The sequence below is a fragment of the Centruroides vittatus genome, unplaced genomic scaffold (assembly GCF_030686945.1).
Source record: "Centruroides vittatus isolate TY-2023 unplaced genomic scaffold, ASM3068694v2 scaffold_2569, whole genome shotgun sequence".
Classification (NCBI taxonomy): domain Eukaryota; kingdom Metazoa; phylum Arthropoda; class Arachnida; order Scorpiones; family Buthidae; genus Centruroides; species Centruroides vittatus.
In genome coordinates, this window is record NW_027122690.1 from 1,672,995 (window position 1) to 1,697,689 (window position 24,695).

A 24,695-nucleotide genomic window follows, 5' to 3' on the forward strand; every position below is an offset into this window, starting at 1 on the left:
TTCCTAAATATTAAAGTTGTTAACATGGTTTAATGAAATTACTATTTTTGAGATAAAAATTTTAAATTCATAAAATGGTTTAGGAATCCAATACATATCAACTTCAGTCATAACTAACTTATAACCAAAATGTCCAGCATTTTTATATAAATTTACAAGAGAAATTTTAAAAAATGTATAATTTAAAATTATTTTTTATACACAGGGTGTTACAAATAAAGTGAACCAGTTTTATAAATTGGGAATGACTAAAAGTAAGAGGATCAAACTAATTATGACTAAATGAGATGCAAGGGAACTATGCATGTCCAAAAGTTAGTGTATGTGTGTTGGAGACTCCTAGAGTATGGGGTCTTATGGGGGGGTTTTTCATCAAAGTCCGAAGGTATGTTGAGACGAAAACAGTACCACCGAAAAACATTTAAAATTTAAACCATGTTTACTTTGGGATAATGTTTGATAACTTGTGCTGTTGTCAAGTAAAGCAAATAAAAATATCCAAGTCAGGAAAGGCAGGCAAGCATGTAAACACATGCAACTGTTGTTGGCATGTGTTTACAGCTCTGTGCTGTTAAAACTCACTACTATGTTGGTTTAAGAGGAATTCCTTTAAAATGGTTAGTCATATCTGTTAAACAGAAATTATTACATTAAAATTGAACAAGCTATCTCCAGTTTGTTTAAACCAAACAAGGGCATTCCTCAAGGTTGTATTTTGAGTGCTCTGTTTTTTAATATATATATTAATGATTTGTTTAATTATATACCAGATGATAACATTATCATGTATGCTGACGATATACTGATAATTTTTTCTCATATGGAAGCTCAAATTCTTCAAGTGTATTTAAACAACATTCTAAAAAAATACTTATATGGAAATAAATAGGCTGGTAATTAACAATAGCAAGACAAAATTCCTCTGCTTTGCTAATAGAAACAAAAAAGTTAATCTAGATCACCTAAAAATTGAAATAAATGAAAATAAAATTGAAAGATTAAATGTTATGCAGTACCTAGGTATAAAAATAGATGACAATTTCGTTGAAATAGGCAAATAGATGACATTGCCTTGTCTTTAGCTAAGTATATTGGGATAAATAAAAAAATTCAAAGTTTTTTAAGTATATCACAGTTGAAGCAATTCTATCACACATGCATAGAATCTAAAATAAGATATGGAATATCATTTTGGGGAACTGCATCTTTATATGTAATTAACAAACTCCAGGTAGTACAAAATCGTTTCATCCGTTCAATTCATAATCTACATTTTAGGGAATTGGTGTTGGAACTTTACTGCACTGACAAAATTGATAGAATATGCAAAATTTACATAAAACAAGTTCTGCTGGAGTGCTATAAATTTATAAAGGGTAATAAAGAAAACAGTTGTCTCAGGAACAAAATAAGTGAACATCGAAATGTACCAACATGGGATACTCGTAGGACTTGTGGATATAATCTTCTAATTGTCAAACTTACGGTGGGAAAATCTGCACCGATTTTTCAGATGATTTTTATTTGAATAGATTAAGTAATGATTTAAGAGAGGTATCAAGCTACAAAATCTACAAAAAACAAAAAAAAAAGAATATGAGTACTTAAGTTGTAGATTAATTAATAACAATCACTATAAGAATCTATAAAAATAATGTAAAGTATCAGCTCGTGTTTGGTTTTTGTTAACTAATTCCTCTTACTGTTTGTTTTATTTTTCGGTTTTGTTTGTAGATACTTGAAAAAGGCCTATTTGGCCACAGTGTCTTTTTGATAAATAAAATAAAAATATAAAAAAATATATATATACTGACCACAACACATGCACTTTGCTGCAGTCGACTGTTATGGTAGACAACAGTGGTAAGTATATTCTTGTGACTGTAGAACCTTGCATTATTGGCATCTAAATCCATGGCAATAAAGATAATTGTTCCTGTCCCAAATTGTAACAATACAATAACAAATTCCAATAAAGAATAAAAACAGCTTTATTAAATACTTGCAAAGAACTAGTTCAATTAGTTCATCTAACATTGTATGTTCAAAGTGATGTCCATTTTCCTGAAGAAATCTTGTAATGCAGCTTTGGATGCCTGTTTGCATACACTATATAATTCCTGGGAAGTGATTTAGGCACATACCTGTCACACAGATGCATGCTAATGACAGTTTCATTTGTTTATATGTTTGCTTATCTGCCTTTTCTGGCTTTGATGTTTGTGTTTACTTGACAATGGCATGAGTTATCAAAAATTACCCCAGAGTTAAATGTTGTTTAAGTTTTTGTTCTTTGTGATGGCACCATTTTTGATCCCATACACCACTGGACCTTATGGGGTCCTGTGGGAACTTCTCATTAATCTGTCTGATCTTCAATACATATATTCACCAACTTTTGGGCATGTATAATTCTCTTGTACCTTGTTTGGCTATAATTAGTCTTATCCTCTCATCTTTAATCATTCTCAAATTATGGGACTGGTTTACTTTATTTGTAACACCATGTATAATACAAATGCTCTTAACAGATGTAATCAAAATAAGAATGTTGGTTAGCTAATTGAAAAAGTCTTAGTTAAATGGGAGATTATAAAAATATCTTTAAAGAATTTAACAGAAAAAAATGTATGTACTATTTGTCCATTTACAGACATTTTACTAGACAATACTAGTCATTTTTTGTTGCCAGACATCTGAAATCATGATAGATAGTACTGTGATGATTTTGGGTTATCTGATAGTAAAAAAATAAGAAACTGGTTTATTACAGTAGGTTAATATTTTATTTACTTATAATAATGATATGTTTATTGTCTTGGCCATTTTATATCATCTTGTCCTAGGAATTATAAAAGGAAAAAAATTTGATATTCTGAAAATTGATGAGCTAGAAGTGTTAAGAGGTTTTCTACAGCTTTTTCAGTGTTTATAATTTGAATTGAATTTAAAACAACATAACCACATGAAGCCAAAGTGAGAAAATGTTTTGTACTCTGAATGTTTTTAATAATACTCCTCTTCAAAAGTTCAAAGCCTATAAATTGCATAATTACACACATTTTTTTCTCTAATGTAATAATGTTTGGAAGACATGAAGATTATAAAATTTAAGAGATAGTGATAATTCAGTGAAAAGATTATTAACATTGCATTCACAGTTTGCAACAAACTATTAAACTGAAAACTCACATAATTTTTGCTCTCCCTTTCATTTTTATTTATAACAATTTATTGTTGTATATTCTTTAAATTTCACATTCTTAAAAAGAAGAAAGATTTTATTTCAATTCTTACACTGTTTAGAGTTGATCATTGAGTTTTTTTTTTTATTTTGAGGAATAAGAGAAAACAAATCTAAGAACAATAAGTATAACAAATATTAACGATAAAAAATAGAAAAAAATATTTATTTTTCTTATGCATGTTAAATATGCAAGTCTTATGATAATCTTGTAAATTTAAACATTCAGATATAATAGAGAATTTTTTTCATATTGGTTTTGTATTTATACCATTTTTCCTATTTATTGATACTATTTATACTATATTCCTTTAAATCATAAGTGATAGATATTAATTTGGTTTTCAAAATTTTTTGCATTAAAAATTTCTTACAAGCAAGAAAATATTTTGACCATTTTATTTACATGTAAAATATAAATACTGTGTTGATATATTTACACTATAAAAAAAAATAACAGATTTCTCGTATTGAAGATATTGTTATAATACATCTAATAATTAATTTATTAACAATTGTATTCATAATGAGTATTAAAACTCAATGAGTAATAGAAAAGAAATTCTATATTCTCCAAAAACATGGTTTAAATATTATTTAACTAATTTATGTGTATTCAACTTTTTTAAGCATTGAGTCATTTAGAAATTTTATCAAAGGAAAATAATTTTTGTAACAATAATATATTTAATGTTAATGCCAATTTTAAATTTTGAAAAATATAAAATGATTTTTTAAATTATTTTTTGAATTATAAAATAGGTTATAGCAAGATATATCATTTTTTTAATTTACAGACATGTTTTCAGGCATGAAAGAACAGTATTATCCTTGGGAACCCAGCAGTTTTGAAATGGATTTATTAAGAAGGAATCCACGTCGAAAAAGAATTACTGATAATTCTTATATAGGTGATCTATCTAACATTTTAATATGAAATGAAATTAGTTTGAATACACTTTTCATTAACTTTTAAAACTTAATTCATTTTAAAATGCTAACGTCAATAATGTTAGCGAAAATTCAAAAGATATTTTTTAAAATTTGATGATAAATTTCCAAGAGTGAAATTTTAAAGGTTTTGGTGGAAATAAATTGATTAAATAAAACCTTAGTTTTTTAATGTAGAGTTTATTTTGAAAGGAATAATTATCTTCTTGTGCCAAATAATTCTTACCAGATAAAATTTAAGAGCACTATCTATTGGCATTAATAAGCTATAATAAGGAAGACATAAAAAAAACACACACACACATTAATGTTTAAAATTTGTTTTCTCTACACCCGAAGATGATAGTCTATAAATGTAAAAAGTACTTGCATGGTTTTTTTCTATTTGGCGTATTAAAGTTTATTAATGCTAATAGACAGTGCTCTTAAATTTTATCTGGTAAGAGAGTATTTTGTAATTTGGATTTAATATACCTGAAAAATATTGATTAATAACAACTTTATTAGAAATTTTTATATAAAAATCATACAACAATTTATTATTATTAATTGTTAATACTTTTAGAATGTACCGTACCTCTAAAAGAAATTTTTCACAAAATTTATTTGTATTTTTATAAATATGTGGAAATTATATACTTATATATATACTATGAACATATTTCCATTGTTTCATTAGAAATAAAATAATTTTTTTATATGATTTTACACCTAAAGGTAAGAAAAGTTTTATCACAAATTTCTAATAGTATTGAATATTGTAAATATAAAATAAAGAATATTTAAATAATAAAAATCTGAATTATTTACTACTAAAATTTAGTTCATATTATCATCAATATTAGAATATTTATTCCATGTTTTCCGTAAAGAAATAAGATTTTTTCAAAAGAAGTAATATCTTTGATAAACTATAATTGACTTAGATTTTCTTAGAAATATAGTGTACACAAAGAGTCGGTATAATGCATAGCACATATTTCATTATCTAATTATTTTAAATAATTTTTATCTTGTTCTATCATTACTATGTTATTTTACAATAAATTGTTTCTGTTTTTTTATCGATATTAATATAGTATATTAACCCACTATATCTGAAAACTTATACATATATATTGATGCTACCAAATATCTTGTGACGAAAAATAACATTGTCTCAAGAAGAGTTGACAGTTGTGTATATCTCTACCACATGTTTTGTAAAAATCAAACTAATTTAGTTATTATAGTAAAATTATTACATAAGTATATGGTATAATATGAAAAACACCATTATGTATTTAATTTGAAAACAGATATAGTCAACAGGTTGACTATTTCTAAAATTGTAATGCAGACATTAAAATAAATGATCAAACTTAAATCCCTCATTCTGTAACTTTAATTCAAATCAAATGCCATTTGATTTTTATTATAAATAATACATTACCAATAATCATAATAAAAAAAAAGAGAAATCTATACTAAAAATCACATTATTTCTTGAAAAGAAGGTAAAATTGCATAAATATTTGTTGTAAACAATACTTATTGCATAAAAATAATGTAACTGTCAAACAATAAAAAGTTTCATATATATATGTACAGATTGCATTCATATACAGTACAGGGGTTGAATACTATAAGAGTAGTCAATTTTGGGTATTTTCTGTAATTAATAGAATCTTGGATTCCACCATCGATTGTGCGCTACATGCCTTCCATGTAACCAAACAAGGGCTCTACACTTCAGTTTCCATAGGAATACTGATCCACACTGACTGAAACTTTCTAGTGTCCATCAACAGTTTTAGATCTCCATGCTGTCCCTTCAACAAACCAAATTCACAGAGGCATCTGGGATCTTCCCAGGTATGTACAGAAATGGAATCATCTTGATTCCAGTCTCAACATCCTTCCAGTCATAATAGATTACTGATGACTTAGCTGTGTGGCTGGAAGCCTTGTCCTTACGGATTCAGACCTTTGAAGTATCATTACCATATAGATGAGGATCTCTTCTTTGTACAGCTGTTCCAACATGAATGATATTTTCTCATGGAAGTATGCTTTATCTGACTTGGGATCCACTTATTTGAGTTTTAGCTTTCCACAGGCACAATAGCCAACCATTACCATGAACCCTTTTCAGAGCTTTTCCTTTCCTTGTAGGACATGACCCATTGCCATTTGTCATTAGAGAGGAAATTTTCACACAACTTTTGGGCATTTGTGAATTGTTCTTGGACATGGTGTGCAGTAAGCATGTGCCCAAGTACTTTGTGCCTGCATTGCAACTGCAGATTATTGTGAGTGATATTTCCTAAAATACCTTGGCATATATCCACTGTTGAACAAGATGGCTTTGTGTGTGTGTGTGTTCATGTTCAATGTTTCTTGTTTTTTTTCTGAACTACATTTACAACAATTAACTGTGTACAAGATGGCTAAGGTTTGTTTTGATGGACCTTTGGTTGCCCACATGAATCTAGTAGTAGTTTCTTATAGTTATGGATTACCTTCCCTACATTTGCTTTGCTGGAACTCAGTTAGAAAGAATGTAAAGAGCAGGGTCTATTATCGAATGGCTGATGTTGGTGTCAGAAAGGCCACATATATACCCTTACAAAAATGCAGTCAATTTTATTATGTTATTATAATATATGCTGCAAAGCATGCTCTATTATAGTGTGTCAGATGGTTATGTAGAGGTCATGTGGCTTGTGGGTGGTCATGTAGTCCCAATATGCTAATGATCAAATTTGACTAAACTTATCATAATTAACCCTGTTTATACAGCAGATGAAATAGAACTTTTCTTTTTAGAAGGATTTGAACTACTTTAGCTATTTTGTGTATTTTATAAGTTATTTAGTATATCGTATAAGTTATTTAGTAAATCGTATAAGTTATTTAGTTCAATATTATTTTAAAAGAAAGGTTAGTTGCTGTTTTTATTGCAATATTATTTTTTAATTTATTAAACCTTTCAAAATCTTTATTAGCAAACTTATTTATTAATTGAAATGTTTCAGTTGTAAGCAGCTGTCTTCAGGATACAGCTGAAAAAAGAAGTAGAATCTAATGTAGAATAGAATACATAGAATCGTGAGTCACGGTAGTGACGCCCCACCAAGTAAAAACGTCACTGACCGACTATATATATAGGAATCAGAGTTGCTGATTTTGGGGGTTGATTTGTCTGCTCCCCAAATACCTGTAGTAATTCCAAATATCTCATTTGAAAGAAAATTGTTTTCTTAGGTAGTGTGCAAAATTTCAATATTTTCTATAATGCGGTTGCTAAAATATAAGCAATTGAAAAGTACAAAAATCACCAAAAAAAAAAGCTGCATTTTTTTTCCTTCTTTTTCTTCCTCCAGCACTTCAGTCACTTGTATAGAAAAACTACTGGGTCTAGAAAGCTCAAATTTTAAACTTAAGCCTTTCTTGTTATCGGTGGGTGTTCACAAAACTTTGAATCAGTAGGTCAAAGTTCATAGGAATTTTCCATAGAGCTAATTCAGTTCTATGGCTTAATTTTATGCTTATAAAGATAAAATTGCATGGAAACATGAATTTTATTCAAAATGTTTCTCAGGATTACAAAAGCTCAAATTTATGCCAATTAAAACTTTTTATAACCATTTTTTAAAAGGCATATTGAAAGCATCAGTCAGCAGCATATTTGCTTGGCAGTGCTTTGGTCAGCAACACATTTGGTTGGCATCAATCAAAATGAATGTTGAAAGTGTTCAGTTGGCAATGCATTTGGTTGGTGGTGTGTTCAGTTGCTGAGTGCTGGTTGAATTCTATATCATTGTCATATGCCTTGGTGTAACAATACAATTATTAAACAAAAACATCTGAGATATAAAAAAATTATGCCAAGTAAAAATTTGGCAAAGCCGTATTTGGGACAAGACTATGTCTCGGAGACTCACTACTAAGCGGAATCACTTCGACACTCACAGCGGGTCTCATTCTCATTCTCCAGTCATCTTTGGTATCTCTGGTTTTGAGCATGATCATTCAAACTTTGCCGGCCACAGCCATGACCATGACCACGAGGTCTTCCACGATGCATTTTCATTGAAATTAACCTATTGAATGTTGAAATTTCTCTCCGTTGCATGACACCCCAGGTTGAATTTTTGTCAATGCGAAAATTTCCCGTTTTTGACAATGGTGGCTATTGTATCGTTCGCAATTTTTTTTTATTTTGCCCAAATGAAATATATATACATACATACATATATTAATAAATGTAAAAAGAAAAATCAATTCTATTTCGGAAGTTAGTTTTAATATAAAATTATAACGACGCGCCATCTAGTTTCAAAAGTTCTGATGATGAAATGAGATATCTCTGGTCAATCAGTCAAGGTTAGCATGTGGCAACCAGAAATATGAGGGGAATAACACAGGACAGGTAAATGGGGTTTTTTAAAAGATTCATTTGTCAAAATTCGATTTAGCAACATTCACTTTTCGAACTTCCCAACACACGTGTTTGTCAAAATTCAATTTCATAATATTCGTATTTCAAACTTACCAACGAGCAACACATGCGCAAATCTTGCACTACTGTCTGTTTGTAGAGAGTGACACCATTTTGTATTTTATAGTGTTTCAGTTTTCGGTCCCCCTGACTACTTACAAGTCTGGTTTTTTTTATGCGCACATGATTTGGGCACCTAGTACTCTGTGCCAAATTTCAACTCCTGACATGTACTCCTTCATACCTCTAAGCTGATAATACAGGAAAAAATCTTGTGGATACTGCTAAGTGCCAAGCTTACTTTACCTAAAAAAAACTCCTAAAAAATTTTGACTGTCATATAAATTGTCATAAATTTTTACTTGGTGTAATTTTTTATATCTCAGATGTGTTTGTTTGGATTTGAATTAACATGCAGTTACTTGTTTTTGAATATATAAAAGTCAATGAAATCTGTTCTAGTCTTATGTGTAGCCTTGATGTCTTGAGTAACTATAGTAATAAACTTTCAAATTCATATTTTTTATTTTGTTTGGTATTCTGTTGCAGTTTAGTGAATTGAATGCTTTATGTTCTTTTCCCAAACACAATCATATTAACAGAACTTTTATATCGAAATTGAGATTTGATAGTTATAGGCACTTGTGGAGAACCCAATTGTATTTGTAATTTTGTGTAATACTTCACATCTGTCCAGGAATTCTTACAAATTCAACAGACATGTGCACTAAATATTCAAAAATCAGATGACGTGTGTATTTTGATTTGCTGGAAAATTTCACTGAAATGTAGAAAGTTGTTTCAACTGTTTTACAAAATTTACCAATATCAAAATATGTATCGATGAAACTTGCAAGCATATTGGATATGATGACTTCTAAGTAAATTGCCCAAGTGTTGAGAATTTGAAAGATGATGAAATCAGGAACAAGTGTGCATTCAGCCTACACTTGAGCTACCAGAACTATGGATATTATTTTTTAAGGTAGCAAAAAACCAGTTATAGCTGTAGGATCAATTCATATACTGTGCATCCACACTCCCATCCCAGCAATTGCAGTTTAATAGTTACATTTTAAATTCAAATCATACTAAGGTTTTGAAAGTTAACTGTTTAGCTTTAATTTTAATTTTTAATGTTAATTTTGCTCTAAATGTCAAAAAAAAAAATTGTATATTAACGGTTCGACTTCTGTACTGGTGTGAGCAAATAATTCGCATTCAACCTTTTAAAAACCAGTAATAAAAATTTGAAAACAAACGGAAAGCTGGAACAGTTTTGAATCTCAATAGTTAGAACCTGATGAAGACCGAGTTAACGGTCGAAAACGTTTGTTTTCAAATTTTTATTACTGGTTTTTAAAAGGTTGAATGCAAATTATTTGTATATTAACTTTTCAGTCTTATATATTGTATTCTATTTCTTGAATTTTCTTAACAAATACAAATTAATTTTATTCTGTGTGTGAAGAACTTTGCCTGAGGATGATGAAAATACTTTGTTGAAAGTAATAGTATGAATTTTGAATTTTTGTGAAATTGAAGTCATTCTAATGCTGAAAGACAGTTACTTTCTTTATTGTGTTGTATATTCTTTGGTGTATAGTGCTTAAAATTCTTCTGTTTACAACTTTAAAACTATATTATGTGATCAGTGATTATTTCCTAATAAATATATGAAAATATTTCTTTTTTCTTGAATTACCTTCTAATTTGCATCTTAAAAACAAACTTTTGATACTGGTTGCATCTAGTACTGCAAATGCAAAACATGGATTCTGTATCCATACTGCTATTTATCAATACAAGATTATTAGGGAATATTGTCTAGATCATTAGCAAACTAAGGGAAGTTGGCTTGAAAAATATTTTGTACTTCTGGTTTTAAAAATATATTTATTTTTAATTTTGATGTAATGTTACTGATATATTTTTATTACAAAGTTCAATTATTTTACTTCTAGTTTTATTTGATTACTTTTTTAATGTTATGGCTATTTAAAGAGAGATTCTGCCCATTTTATTTTCTTAACAGATTCTAGATTTTGAAGTAGCATTTTGTATATTAGAATTTTTCAACTGATTGCAAAAAATTTACATTATTATAAATTAAAATAATTATTGATGATATTCAAAACTTCTGAGAATATTCTAATCATGCTGAAGATCAATAATTATTTAACACTTTCTTAGTCACTGTTGCATCCCATATGTCCATATGCAGTGATTGCTTTTATGTCAAATTTGGCTTTATTTCTTTTTCTCACATCAAATGTACGACATACATCAATGCATTGGTGTATGTCGTACATTTGATGTGAAAAATGCTCGACAAATTTTTATTTTAACATCTCTGAACATTCACTGTTGTATGTTTCACTATTTTTCCAATAGCTGTCATTATGTTACAGAAATTATTTAGCTGTTTTGACAGGAAAATTTAGTTTCATTTTGGAATCTGAAAGCATTTCTGTAACTTGTTTCTGTTAGTTTTTTGTTCAAACAAATTATTTTATTTATAAATATTAATAATTATAAAATAATTAAACAAATAATTAAAATTATGAATAAAATATGAATATAATAAATATCCTAAAGTCCGATGCATTCATACTAAACCAAATGATCGCTGTAATTAATTGGACTATTACTAATCTTATTAATAATTAGATATTAAATGTAGATGTTAGGTGCCATCTCTTACCTAAATTAATAATTTAATAATTTATTAAACAATTCAGAACAGTGGAAGAAAATAACTAACTAGCCTGGAGCGGGATTTGCACCTGCAACCTCTGCTTACTGTGCAGTACACTGCCAGTTATACCACCTGGACCTTCGAGCAATTCTTCACTTCAAGACATTTAAACATAGATATAACCATTCATGGTTAATCAAATACCAAATTACTTAATATATAATTATTAATAATAGCAAAATAATATTTCATTTGCTGATACCTGATTTCATTGCCATCTTCTTGTGCATCTGCATAAGCAAAAAGATGAGTCGACAGTGTAGAAATTACAATATTCCAAAGAAAGTGAGAACATTAGTCAGATTTGATCTTGAGATCTTAAACAATTCTTCATTATACAGATTAGAAAAAAGAAAGGTTTTTACATCTATTTTTTTATTTCATCTACATAAAGATTACACATTCTTCATTCTACTATGTAGTTTAAATCTTTCTGTTCAAGAACTTATGATGATCAGTTAAGACGACTGAAAATATTTTGTTCTAGGCAACCATTGCTCTATTATAAAGGTTTTTAATATTATTTTATAATTGGTTAAATAATTTAAGTTAATGCAGAGTTTCATTCTAAATTTAATTATTTGCTCAATTTTTCAAAAATTTTAAATAGAGAAAACACTTGAAAATTTGTCTTTATAATGGTCTTAGTTTGGTCTTAATCCATTTATTGGGCCGCAATTTAAAAAAATTGTAGACCTATAAATTCCCACTCTCATCTGTCCATCTTTCCTTAATCTTGAGAATGGTATTAGACAGATGAAAGACAAGACCAGATATGGAAACCTTAGGGACAGGAGACCTTGATTAATTATATATGAACATCCAATGCACACTAGAAGTTATGTTATTTCAATTCAAAACTTTTGCCCTAATAGATGAGTGACACAATTCTATTGTTAAAGGAAAAGTATGATGTACAGGGGCAAGTCACTACTAATTTGAGATGGAGAGCATATATTTTAAATTAAATAAATTAAAAATATGTTTAAAAATTTCAACCCAGCATTGTGATGATGTCAAAATAAATAATTGCTTGTTCAAATATTAAAATTATCACATACCAACATTATCTACTTCAATTACTCAAGCATTAGATAAAATTTGAAATTTATAAACAGTTCAAATCTTTATAAATTTTATAAAAATTTATAAATTCATTTATTATATATTATATAAAATTTTTAATACGTTTTATAGAATTATTTACTAAATTTCAATTGTTAACTATCTCGTTACAAAAACCCACTAATAGAATATGATTTCTAAGTTATAATAGAAATGATTCGAGAATTAGCCATATTTATTTTTATTAAAGCCAATAAAGTATTGGGAAATTCTACTAATATTAAAATAAAACTGATACTTATATAATGAATGAATAACTAAAAAAATTTTTTTATATCAAAATATTTTTTTAATATATTATTTTTTTTTATAAAGGTTAAAATTATTTGCATTTTAGGCCTACGTGGATTGATAAATTTAGGAAACACTTGTTTTATGAATTGTATTGTCCAAGCTCTGACGCACACCCCTCTTCTTCGAGATTACTTTCTTGCTGATCGCCATGTCTGCCAGTTCCAAGATGATCCTTCCATGTGCCTGGTGTGTGAAATGTCCAGGCTCTTCCAAGAGGTAAATAAAAGACAATGAAAATTTAATGTTTTTATTAATATTAATTTCTTTATTTCTTAATTATTGTTGTTTCTAGCTTTACAAATATGAAAACATTATTGATTGTTCTTAATTTATTTTATATCATTTATATTTTGATTTTGTATAAAATATTTATAAGCACAAGTTTGTATATTTATAAACAAATATAAGGTTTTTTTAAAATGAAACCCATTCGAGATGCATAGCCATTAGAAAAGGAAGAAAGGAATGATCAAACACAAAGCAAATAAAAAGTTTAGTATTTAATGAAGCTTACTACATACAGTGTTTCTCGTAAGCATTTAGGCAAGCATTCTGTTGTTTTGGTAAGCAATGAATTCTGCCTTCAAAGAAAGATTTTGGTTGCTGCTTGAATTAATCTTGAACTGTGTCCTTTACATCCTCATCAGTGTTGAATCTTTGTCCCTTTAGGAATTTCTTTAACAGTCTGAAAAGATGAGTCACATGGTGACAAATCTGGACTGTGTGTAGAATATTCAAGAACCTCTCATTTTTTATGGGCTAGTGAATCAACAACCACCCTTGTGATGTATGGCTGTGCATTGTCATGGAGAATGATGACTCCTGAAGACAGCATGCCAAGTCACTTGTTTTTTGTTAGTCATATGCAGATTATTGATTATACTGCTAGGTATTGAAAATGGCATTGGAGTCCTTAAACTCTAGTAAGATGAGTCTTGAATGTTGAAGAATGCATTCAACATAACCTATTCAGGTGGTTGCTGTGTTTTGAATTTCTTTAGGCTTGGGTGAGCCACTGCATGTTGACAGACTTTCTTACTGGCATAAGATGAAACTTATTTATTTATTTAGGCCAGGGCTTCTTAAACTATGGGTCGCGACCCCATTTGGGGTCGCTTAGCGAAATCTTGGGGTCATGAGATTTTAATGCAAAATATTGAAAATAATTTGTGAGAGTTTGAAAATGGCATGCTTTGTCTCATAGGTTTCGTGAGTTGCACTTTGTGTCACTTCTGGTGCAGCGAGACAATGATTCAGCAACACTGATTGTAGTGTGAAGTAGTGTAGTGTTGTTGCTTTTCAGTGTATTCAGTTGTCTCTGTTCCATTGTAACACAAGAGTGAACTGTGGTAGTACACCACTATTATTTTTGCAAATTTGTAGATATCTTCAATATATATGTATATTTTCATTGTATTTCATATGTATATTGCAAAATATTTATATATCTTTATTTTATATTTTTTTGGGGGGTCACGAAAAAAATCACAATCATAAATGGGGTCGTGAATAAAAAAATGTTTAAGAAGCCCTGATTTAGACATAATGGAAAGATGTGGCAGAAGATGAAACTTGCCCCTTTGAAGACTCAATTTGATTGAAATTTTCCCAATAGTTCTTTCTACAAAGAACTCTGAATACCTGCTCTTTAATTATGATCACACTGTATTAACAGAATGACGGAGTACTGAAACAGGATGTATGTACAGTGAATGCAAACTGTTTGCAGTAGAATTCATTCAAGTACTGTACAGTTCAGCTGTTTATTATCCATAGACAGAATCACTACAACAATGGAATCAATTTGTTTATGAAATTGTAGTAAAGGTTTTCTTTAAATATTGTATTTTAACAGGAGAATTCAGAAAAAATAAAATATTAAACAGAAGTCAATAAATACATAAAAATGTCTAAGTTAATAATAAAATTGGCTTTTACATCAAAACAGTCAACTTTGTTGACTGTTGCAAGTGACTTATCCATGACATAGACCATCATTGATTTACAATAGTTACATTTTTACAAAATATGATCAGAAGGATCTCATCAAAACATTCCAAAATTATAGCAGCAAAGCTCAGTTCTGTTTAAAGTGTTAAAGCCAGTGGTGATATTCGAAATATTTAACAAAGGGTTCGCTAGCAGAAAATTTTTCCCTGACAATCTCCGACAAACAAAATGGAAGTTTTGGCTAGAAATAAATACAATACCTTTTCTTGCGATATATCTAACAATCAGTGGCGTATTTGGAACGTAAGAGGCCCTGGGCGAAGACCAGGTAACAATAGTATTTTAGTGCTGTCAACCTTTGTTTTTTTTTTTTTTTTTTTTTTTTTTAGGCAGAGAAATTTTTCATTCCGAATCGCACTGCTGATAATAGACAGATGTCATCGTCTCTCGAAATACAATATTCTTTTTATTTCACTGTCCATAGCCCGACACATGTTCCACAGCCATCTTGTATTATCTCGCACGCGTGAGATTGTGGGATCTCTCTTATGACTGGATCTAGTTTCGAGAACTCTCTTAAATCGATTGCGATTAAACCTCGTTTCAGTCGAGATTGAAACGGTCGAGAGAGATTGCACCAAGACATAGTCCCCGACCTTGCTCACAATCTAGATTGAATTGCTCGGTGCGAACGGGGTATAAGGCTCTAGTTTAGTAGTATTACAGAGTATAATACGTATATTTTAATATATTTAAAAAAAAAACAAAACCACTGAGAAATGTTCCGTGTGTTTAACAAGGTTCAGAAAAAATGAAAATTTTAACAATGGGTTCAGGCGAACCTGTGCGAACCCGCTGAATATCACCACTGGTTAAAGCACTTTACAATATGTTCAGTTTAGAAATGCAGGATTTTCCTCTTCTGTTGGCCACATAAATGGAGATAAATATCACTTTATGACAGTTTTATCTTGGCTACTTAAATAAGGTGGCCACAAAGTGAGATTTTACTGTATTTGTAACTAATTTACTTCTAGTAGAAATCATTAGTTTGAATTATAATAAAAACTTTTTCAATATAAATATTTTCAGATATAATAATTCCAGTTATATGTATAGTAGGTATTTTCAGATAAATATTCATTTTTTTGATATATTTTTTAGATAAATTTTTTATAGTTTTATTCAGGGAAAAGCACTCCTCACATTCCATACCGATTACTCCATCTTGTATGGACACATGCCAGGCATCTAGCTGGTTATGAACAACAAGATGCTCATGAATTTTTTATAGCTACATTAGATGTATTGCATCGGCATTGTAAAGGTATTTTAAATTAATATTTTATGACATAAAAATGTTAAATGCAATTTAATAAAATGATAATAGAAAAACCTTATTGAAAGTTTTAATATATATGTAGATGAAAAACAAATTATAGTATAAAGGAATTAAAATATAATCAAACTTCTATATAGCAAATTTCTCCATATAACAAATTTTTGCATTGTACACTGCTCTTTCAACCAAAAATATATGTAAAATTGCCTCTAAATAACGAAGTTAAATTTCTATTATAACAAATTTTTTTTTCATTTGTAAGGACCCTCAATCATTAAAAGTTGATTATTCCATCTGGGTTGAGTTCGAATTTAGGTTCAATTTCAGGTATTAATCTGTAAACCCTTTGTAAAACCATGGCCCAGGTGTGAGAAATACTGGTAGTTAGCTTTTAAAATCATCATGTAATCTGTCCCCATGTTGCTACCAGTTGTAAAGGAGGAGGAGAGAGATTAGGTCCAAATGCCATTATTGACAGATAAACAATTTACAATTAACGAATGCTGAAAATGTTAGAAAGGTGATAATTTTGATTTTATTTTATTTAATAAGTCATCCAGTTGCAATTTGAAGAACTGTTAGTGTTTAAGCATTCCTAAAGTGTTGCGAGAAGTTGGTAAAGGCTCACAAAAAATACATTGTACAAAGTTTGGAATTTCTACAAATAGTTTATCAACCATAGTAACAAATTGTATAAATTTTGAAATTAGCCAATGATGCAAGACCTATAAGGAAATATGCTAGAACTTGTATTTATGTCAATGGAGATGAAGCAGTTTTAATGCTCTTAAGTGTGAAGCATCTTATAAAGAGAGAACACGTTTAATTGTTCTCTGCAACAAAAAATTACAATTTTTTTTTTTTTTTACAAAAATGTAAACTAAGTTGTGTGAGAGCCGAATGTTGTGTAGGGCCTTTTTGTTTGATGTTTGTTTTTCTACAAAAAGAAATTTAGAGAGAGACAAAATGGAAAAAATTTAGTCAAAGACAATTAAAACTGTTTCTCACGAACTTGTTTTCTTGTTGAAGGTGACACATTGAATGTGTCACCTGGAACCTACGAGTGAAATTTTAACTATTGGCCCTGATGTACTAAAATTCTAACAAAGTCATGGGAAAAACCCAAGAGAAGCCCCCTAATAAAAAGGGAGGGGGTGATGACAAGCAAGAGAGTTGTCATCAAGAAAGTTTCTAAAGTGTGTATGGAGGTCTGAACCGCCATTTTTAAGTCGTCGCCAGTCACTCACCAGATAACATTAATTTTATTTCCCTTGAAACGGATTTTCGCCGAACAGAATATCTTATCATCGCCAAATTGGAATAACTTCGGCTTCAAACCCTGTGTCCAAAACTGTTCTCATCCTCACCAACAGGAAGACTACAACCGGAAAGGTACTGTACAACTAGCAAGACTACAACTGGACAAGTATTTATCGCCATGCAAACCTCATGTAAACTCTCTCTCTCTTGCAACCACTAGATTGATAGGCTAAATCTATACATATCTATCCTGATATGTCTATTGTATTGTATCATGTACTCCTTTCATTGAAATTAATTGTTATTGGTTGTTAACCTGGTATCTGAGTGATTCACTTCTGGTTCACTGTCTCTCATCTTGTCTCCATCCTGAATCCGATCACCTGTGTATGCGGCCACTTGCATGATCAAATTAACACGCTGTTTCAGCTTCCGTATCACCCGGGACAACACCACCGTGTCAGTCTGGAGGGTCGGTACCAAGGTGGTACCGACCCTCCAGTCACAGTTGTATTTTAACACACAAATTGAACTTACTTAAAATTAAAAGTACAGTACATTTATATTATGTTGTTATTGTATATTACATTTATATTAATTTAAATTATATAAAAAAAACAAACAAATTACATCAAAATTATACTTTTATTTACCAAAACGTGTAATTTTCGTATAGCAATTTTTTTCCCAGGATTTGTTATATAGAAGTTTGACTGTATATCAGTTTGTTTTTATATTGTCCATATAGATCTTGTTTATAAATAGGACTTATTATACTGGTGTAGTTTCTAACTTGCAAAGTCAGGGAAAATAATAATAATTTGAGTTTTACCTATTGACTAAAACTTTCTTTAATAAGTATAATAAGTCCTACTTATAAACAAAATCTATGTGGACAAATATAAAAATTAAAATATTAAAGACAGAGGTAAAAATATATCATTTACATACTGTTTCTTTCTACTTTTTAAGTAAATTTGATTTACCTTAATGAAAGATATTTATCAACATAACTATAGCAAAAAAAGGAGAGATGACTGTTGTTTTAATACAGCACAGTTACATTATCAGAATAGAGATTACTTTCTAAGTGAGATGAAATTATATTTTGTTTTATGTTAAATATATTTAAAACATGGAATGAAATAGTTTATAAATGATACACATTTATGCTATAAATATTGCATCATAGACTTACTTATTAGATAGCTATAGAAATAGGAATTTTTTTTTATAATACTTAAATTAGTCTCTTGTTATTTTTGAAAACTTAGGTTTTAATATATGTATAATATATATATTTAACATTATATTATATATATATTTATCATTTTTTGTTCTTACAATACAAATGTTATAATCATGTTTGGCCATAATACTGATGATGATTAATATTTTATAATGCATTAACTTGTAGTTAAAATATTAATAATTTTTATTAATAAAATGAACAGAATGGAAATACTTTTTAGTAAATAGTTACTACTTTTGGTACAAATTACTAAAAGCTACTTTTTCAAATTTGGTTACTAACATTACTTTATTTTATATATTTGATTACTATAGTTACTTTTGCATTATATTTTCAAATGTTCAATTGATCAAAACAGAGTAAACTGGTAATTTTGACTGGCTGTTTATGACACATAAACCAATTAGTTCATTGCTAATGAACTATAGTTGTAGCCTTTAATGTCCACTACAGTATGCACCACCCATAAAATTTTATAAAACTGTGTTTACTTTTTAAAGTATTATTCTGCTGAAAACCTGCAAGAAATGGCAAAGATTACATCATTCATGGCATCATAAACATGAGAAGGCAAAAAGAATTGTATCTAGATATTATTTATTGTCACAATGCCGGGCTGCAATTTTTTTATCGTATTTTTAACTTAATTACAGTGGAACCTCGGTATACGACCTTAAGCCATTTTTGATGTTTGGACTTATACCGAATAAGACGTATACCAAACCAACCTTTCCCATAAGAAGTAATGCAAAAATGATTCATCTGTTCTCATGTAAAAAAAAACTCCTCTTGATATGGTATATTAATGGGGTTGTAAAATAATTGAAACACTGTTTGAGCACATTAATAAAAAAATAAATTTTATTATAGATTTTTAAAGTTATTACAGTAGTAATCGCAAATAATTGCTTCTGATACGCTGTCGCCAGCACATTGTTTTTCATTTATCCAAAGGAAAAGCAATTTCTTAACATGATCTAATGTCTCCGATCTCTGTTTAGAAATTGATTTAACCTTTTTTGCAATGTTAGCAGATTTAATGATGTCTTTATTTTTCACTATTGTTGATATCATCGTTTTCGGAATACGGTATGCAACAGTTAAATCTCGAACACGCATGCCACCTTCATATTTCTCAACAATCTCTTTTTTCAGTTCCGTTGTGATTCTAGTCATTTTTTTAGTTTTCTGTTGCATTTCATTTGCCTTTTTTGCAATTCATGATAATAAAATAATAAAGTTTTACTTACAAATTAAAATCAGAAGAAATTTAACAAAGTTATAGACTGTGGCACTGCGAACATCTAGTCTGGTCTAGTACACAGATAGTGCTACTTGTTCATCAATGGTGCGTATAATTGAATTAAGTCGTATACCAAACAAAAGTCATATACCGAGCAAAATTTGTTTCGTCCAAACAGGACGTATTCCGAATTGGACGTATTCTAAAGCAGATGTATACCGAGGTACCACTGTAATTTAAAATATATGATCTCCACCTCAAATTAGTACTGTAGTGTCTTGCCCCTGTATATCATACTTTTCCTTTAATAGAGTCATGCCAATCATCTATTAACTGCTTTCAAGGGAAAAGTTTTGAATTGAAATAACGTAACTTCCAGTTTGCATCAGAAGTTCATATATAGTTATTGGGGCCTCCTGTCCCTAAGGTTTTTATGGTCTCGAATTTCACCTATCTAACACTGTTCTCAAGATTAAGGAAAGACAGACAGATGACAGTGGGAATTTATAGGTCTTCAATTATTTCAAATTGCAGCCCAAAAATGCTTTTCATTGACTGGCAAAGTCTATTGCAGCAACACTTCTAGTGGTTACATTTTCCTTTGATATAAAAACTTATAAGCAAATTGGAAAGGTTTAAACAGAACAGTTAACATCATGTAAAAATCCTTAATTGTTGATTTGAATGCTAAAGGTTTATCCTGCCAAGAGCACACAAACAAAATGATTAAAAAAAATTATTCTCCTAGCACAGGTCTAATAATTTGGTAAGATACTGTATTGCTGATTTATTCCTTTTTTTTCCATTCATTAGTTTTTTAATCAGGCAAAGACTAATAATGTTTAAAATTTTAAACATAAACAATGCTTTTGGATAATAAATAATATTTGTAATGGCAACAAAATATAAATTAAACTATTTCAGACTAAGTAAAACATGACATTAAATTACAAAATTTAAGAATTTGGGGAAAATGATATACATGTAAATAATAAATTACTATAATAAAAACATAGATTATCTTTATGATACAAGGTGATAAAATATTACACTCTGACAAAAACATATGCTCACCATAAAGCAGATATTGAAATTCGAGGGTTTGAGGGTTGGATGTCATGCCGATCTTTTGTTAAGCAAGAAAAGAAGAAATTATCACAAAGGCATTAATTATGTTTAGATATTGCTATTTTTGCAAGCACTTTTGATGTTTTATAATTCGTCGTCCTCAGGCAGAACATAAACTCAAATAAATCTTTTGAACAAAATATTTCAAATTAAAACTAACAATATTGATATTGAAATCAGATGAAACTAAACTTATGAAATAGTAATGTGTATAGAAATAATTTATTACAATATTATGACAAATGTGCTGTTTAAGTAAGAATAACTATATACTGTATTTACTTGCATATAAGACAAGGTTTTTATTCATTTATCACACTTTCAATTCCTAGATCACCCTATACGTGCAAGCAAAAGATTCTTTGCGATTTTGCAAATAATTTTTGTGACCAGTGTATTTGCATTTTTTCCCGGATGCTTACCCTCTTGTATTTAAAAACAGAAGTATTTTATCTGGGTCATTTGAATTGTTCTTGTATATTGTCAGGAGTAAAGATGAATAGCAATAGGAAAAGCAAAGCTTTTGAATTGAACTCCAGATTGAAATTCCAAAATCATACAGGAGCACGATATAAGTTTTAATCCATTTCCATGTGAAAATAAATGATTATTTGGAAATCAGAATTCATAGAAACTCATAAGTGTAATTGACAGAGTGGATTGGACTGTTAAGAATGGGCAAAAAAAAGGTTCCTGATTGTCCAGCTGGGTCCAGGGTTGTCAATTTTACAAGATTTTTCCTTAAAGTTTAAAATGCTAGTAATTTTTGTGGGACAATGTGCACATTTATGTTTATTTGATATTTTACTTGTGATTAAATGAAATAAAATTAGAATTGTATTAATAAATTATTTTGATCTTTCTTTAAAGTCATACCTCATCCTATATGTGAGATCATCTTATATTTGAGTAAATACGGTAGTTTAATATTATTACAATTAGTATTTTGTAGCACCTCTCTTGCACATATACATGCAAAATGTCTGGCATGGAGTTAGAGAAATGACTTATACTTGTCCTGTGAAAAATTTTCACAAAGATTTTGTAAACATTTCTGCAGATTTTCATTGATGGCTGAAGTTGCTATTCCGGCATATTAAACATGTTCTGTGGGTGATAAATGTGGACATGAAGCAAGCCAATTGTCAACATTATAGAGATACTCTTAGAAAATATGAGCTGTGTGTGAATGAACACTATTCTGTTGCAAAAAAAGATGTACCTTGAAAGGCAACACATGAAATCTCAGATTTCCAGAATATGTTGATTAATAGTCAATATTCCCCTGATTACTAGCAATAGAGACTTGCTCTCATTGGAGATGGCTCCCTACATTATGATGCCACCAATTGGTGTCAGTGTAATTCTCAACAACAAATTGGGATTTTGCACACTCCAGTTCCTCTCTATACGTGAATACAGTGGCTATCCTTGCACAGACAGAAGTGAGATACCTCACTCAACACCATGCTTTGCAACTCCAAGACTGTTCAGGCATGATGATCCCAACACCCCAGTAAACAAAGCTACCAGTATCAGGGTGTTAATGGTAGTCAGCATAAGAGGTACCACAAATTCAGTCCTGCCTCAGCAGTTGTGTAAGATATCCAGCTTCCAACATTGTCCCTGGGTCTCTGGATAGTGGGGAAAGAAGTTGTTGAATCTGATTGCACCTGTTTCACTAATAAGCAATCTTCTTTCAGGTTAATTTGTCTGAGTTGACCAGAGTCTTCCCAGCTTATGCTGGGAAGGCTCAAGGACCTCCAAACAACAAGTATACTGAACATTGTAAACCTCCAATAGCATTTTTATATGGTGCAGTAGTGAATTTAAGACATTCTGTTAGAAACATCTAATATGCATTTGTAGTTCAACTATAATATTTACATAGACTATCTGAGACATGCTAACTTTTGCAGTTCTGAGTGTGCATATTTTTTTGTCAAATAGTGTATTTAAATTATAGGTGAGTTCATTAATAGATGAAAAACTAGTATAATTACAGATTTAGAACAAAATAGATAGGATGAATTTTTCCATATAATTTATGAAATAACTAAATCCAAAAGCACCTTGCAATTGTTACTTTGGTTATTAAAATTAGTAACATAGAACCATTCTTGTTGGCTTCAATTTGAAAAGAATTGTAGACACACAAATTAACACTGTTGTGCATTCGTCTCTCTGTCTTTCCTTAATCTTGAGAATGTAATCAGATAGATGAAATTCAAGACCAGATATGAAAATATTACAGGCAGGAGGCCTCGATTAACTATACATTAACTTCTGATGCAAACCAGAAGTCCTGTTATTTCAATTCAAAACTTTTCCCTTGAACGTAGTTAATAGATGACAGGCACAATTCTATTGTTAAACAAAAAGTATGATGTACAGGGGCAAGTCACTACTAATTTGAGGTGGAAACCATATATTTTAAATGAAATAAATTAAAAATATGATTAAAAATTGCAGCCTGGCATTGTGACGATGTCACAATAAATAATTGCACCTTTATACTTTAAATTCTGTTTTAAAATCTCTGTATTAAAAAGATATGTTCAGTCTAAGATCTTTTAAATGAGAGTTTATTGAATTTAGAAATTCTATGTGAAATAAGAAATAATATTATCCTTTTTTATTTTTTTATTTGATTTGATGGAAGAACAGAATCAAATTGATAATGAATCATAGAGAAATTTTCTAATTCAAAAATACTCTACTTTTATAACTACTATTATATTTTATAATATGAAATTTATAGATTGAAATTAAAAACAGTTAACATCTGCATTTGTTCTCATTGTTGATCAAAATTTCTGTATGATTAATATATGTGAATTATAGAATAAAATCTAGAATATCTAATTTTTGTTATTAAAAAAATTAAAAGCAAAATAAATTAACAATGTCTATTAATAAATATAATATACAATTTTTAGATGCAATTATATTGTTATATAACAAATTAAAATAAATATTTTATTCTTTCAGGAACCAATGGTTTATCAAGTAGTAATCCTCATCATTGTAACTGTATTATTGATCAAATATTTACTGGAGGACTTCAGTCTGATGTTATATGCCAAGCTTGCAAGTAAGAACTTCACATAGAACAATAATTAATATTTTAATGTGTTTCAAAGGAGTGTTCTTTGATTAATGAAACTTTTTGTATAAGTGAATATTTTTAATTTGTTAGGAAAAACATGAAATAGAATAACATTAATGCAGCAGATTAACAAATACTTAAGGTATTCATAAAAACCTTACAAAAATTTCAATGCCTGCCTGGATTCATTGTGCATAGAGAGTAGAATTAATTTGTAAATTAGAACATAGAAGTTGTTTGTTTTCAACTTATATATTAATTATATAGTTATTTTCTCACCTCTATAGTTATTTTCTTCATCAGAATTATCAAAATGACAAAATGAACAGAAAGACAGTCAGCAAAAAGTAGAGATTTTCAAAATTAAGTAAGGGATTGATTAACAAGATGAACAAAACACAGGTCAAAATTCCAAACTGCCACTAGCCAGACATTATTCTAGGGTTTGCTGCATTTCTAAACAAGGGGTCTTTAGCACCATATAGTCTACAGATTTGCTGCCAATATATTATGCTATTTGCATAATTAGGTGTATCATTTTGCATTAACATGTTTG

General features: G+C 29.4%; 1 protein-coding gene across 4 annotated transcripts in view; it reads left to right on the forward strand.

The window, feature by feature from the left end:
- not (non-stop) overlaps positions 1 to 24,695 on the forward strand; it is a 70,293-nt gene that overhangs the window by 28,161 nt on the left and 17,437 nt on the right. For 2 of the 4 annotated variants that reach the window (XM_067285470.1, XM_067285468.1), the window contains exons 4-7: positions 4,042 to 4,155; positions 12,899 to 13,071; positions 15,985 to 16,132; positions 24,022 to 24,124. In XM_067285470.1, coding sequence (XP_067141571.1) covers positions 4,042 to 4,155; positions 12,899 to 13,071; positions 15,985 to 16,132; positions 24,022 to 24,124 — 538 coding nt within the window. The remainder of the gene's footprint in view (positions 1 to 4,041; positions 4,156 to 12,898; positions 13,072 to 15,984; positions 16,133 to 24,021; positions 24,125 to 24,695) is intronic. The other 2 variants (XM_067285469.1, XM_067285471.1) reach the window with 2 other exon arrangements.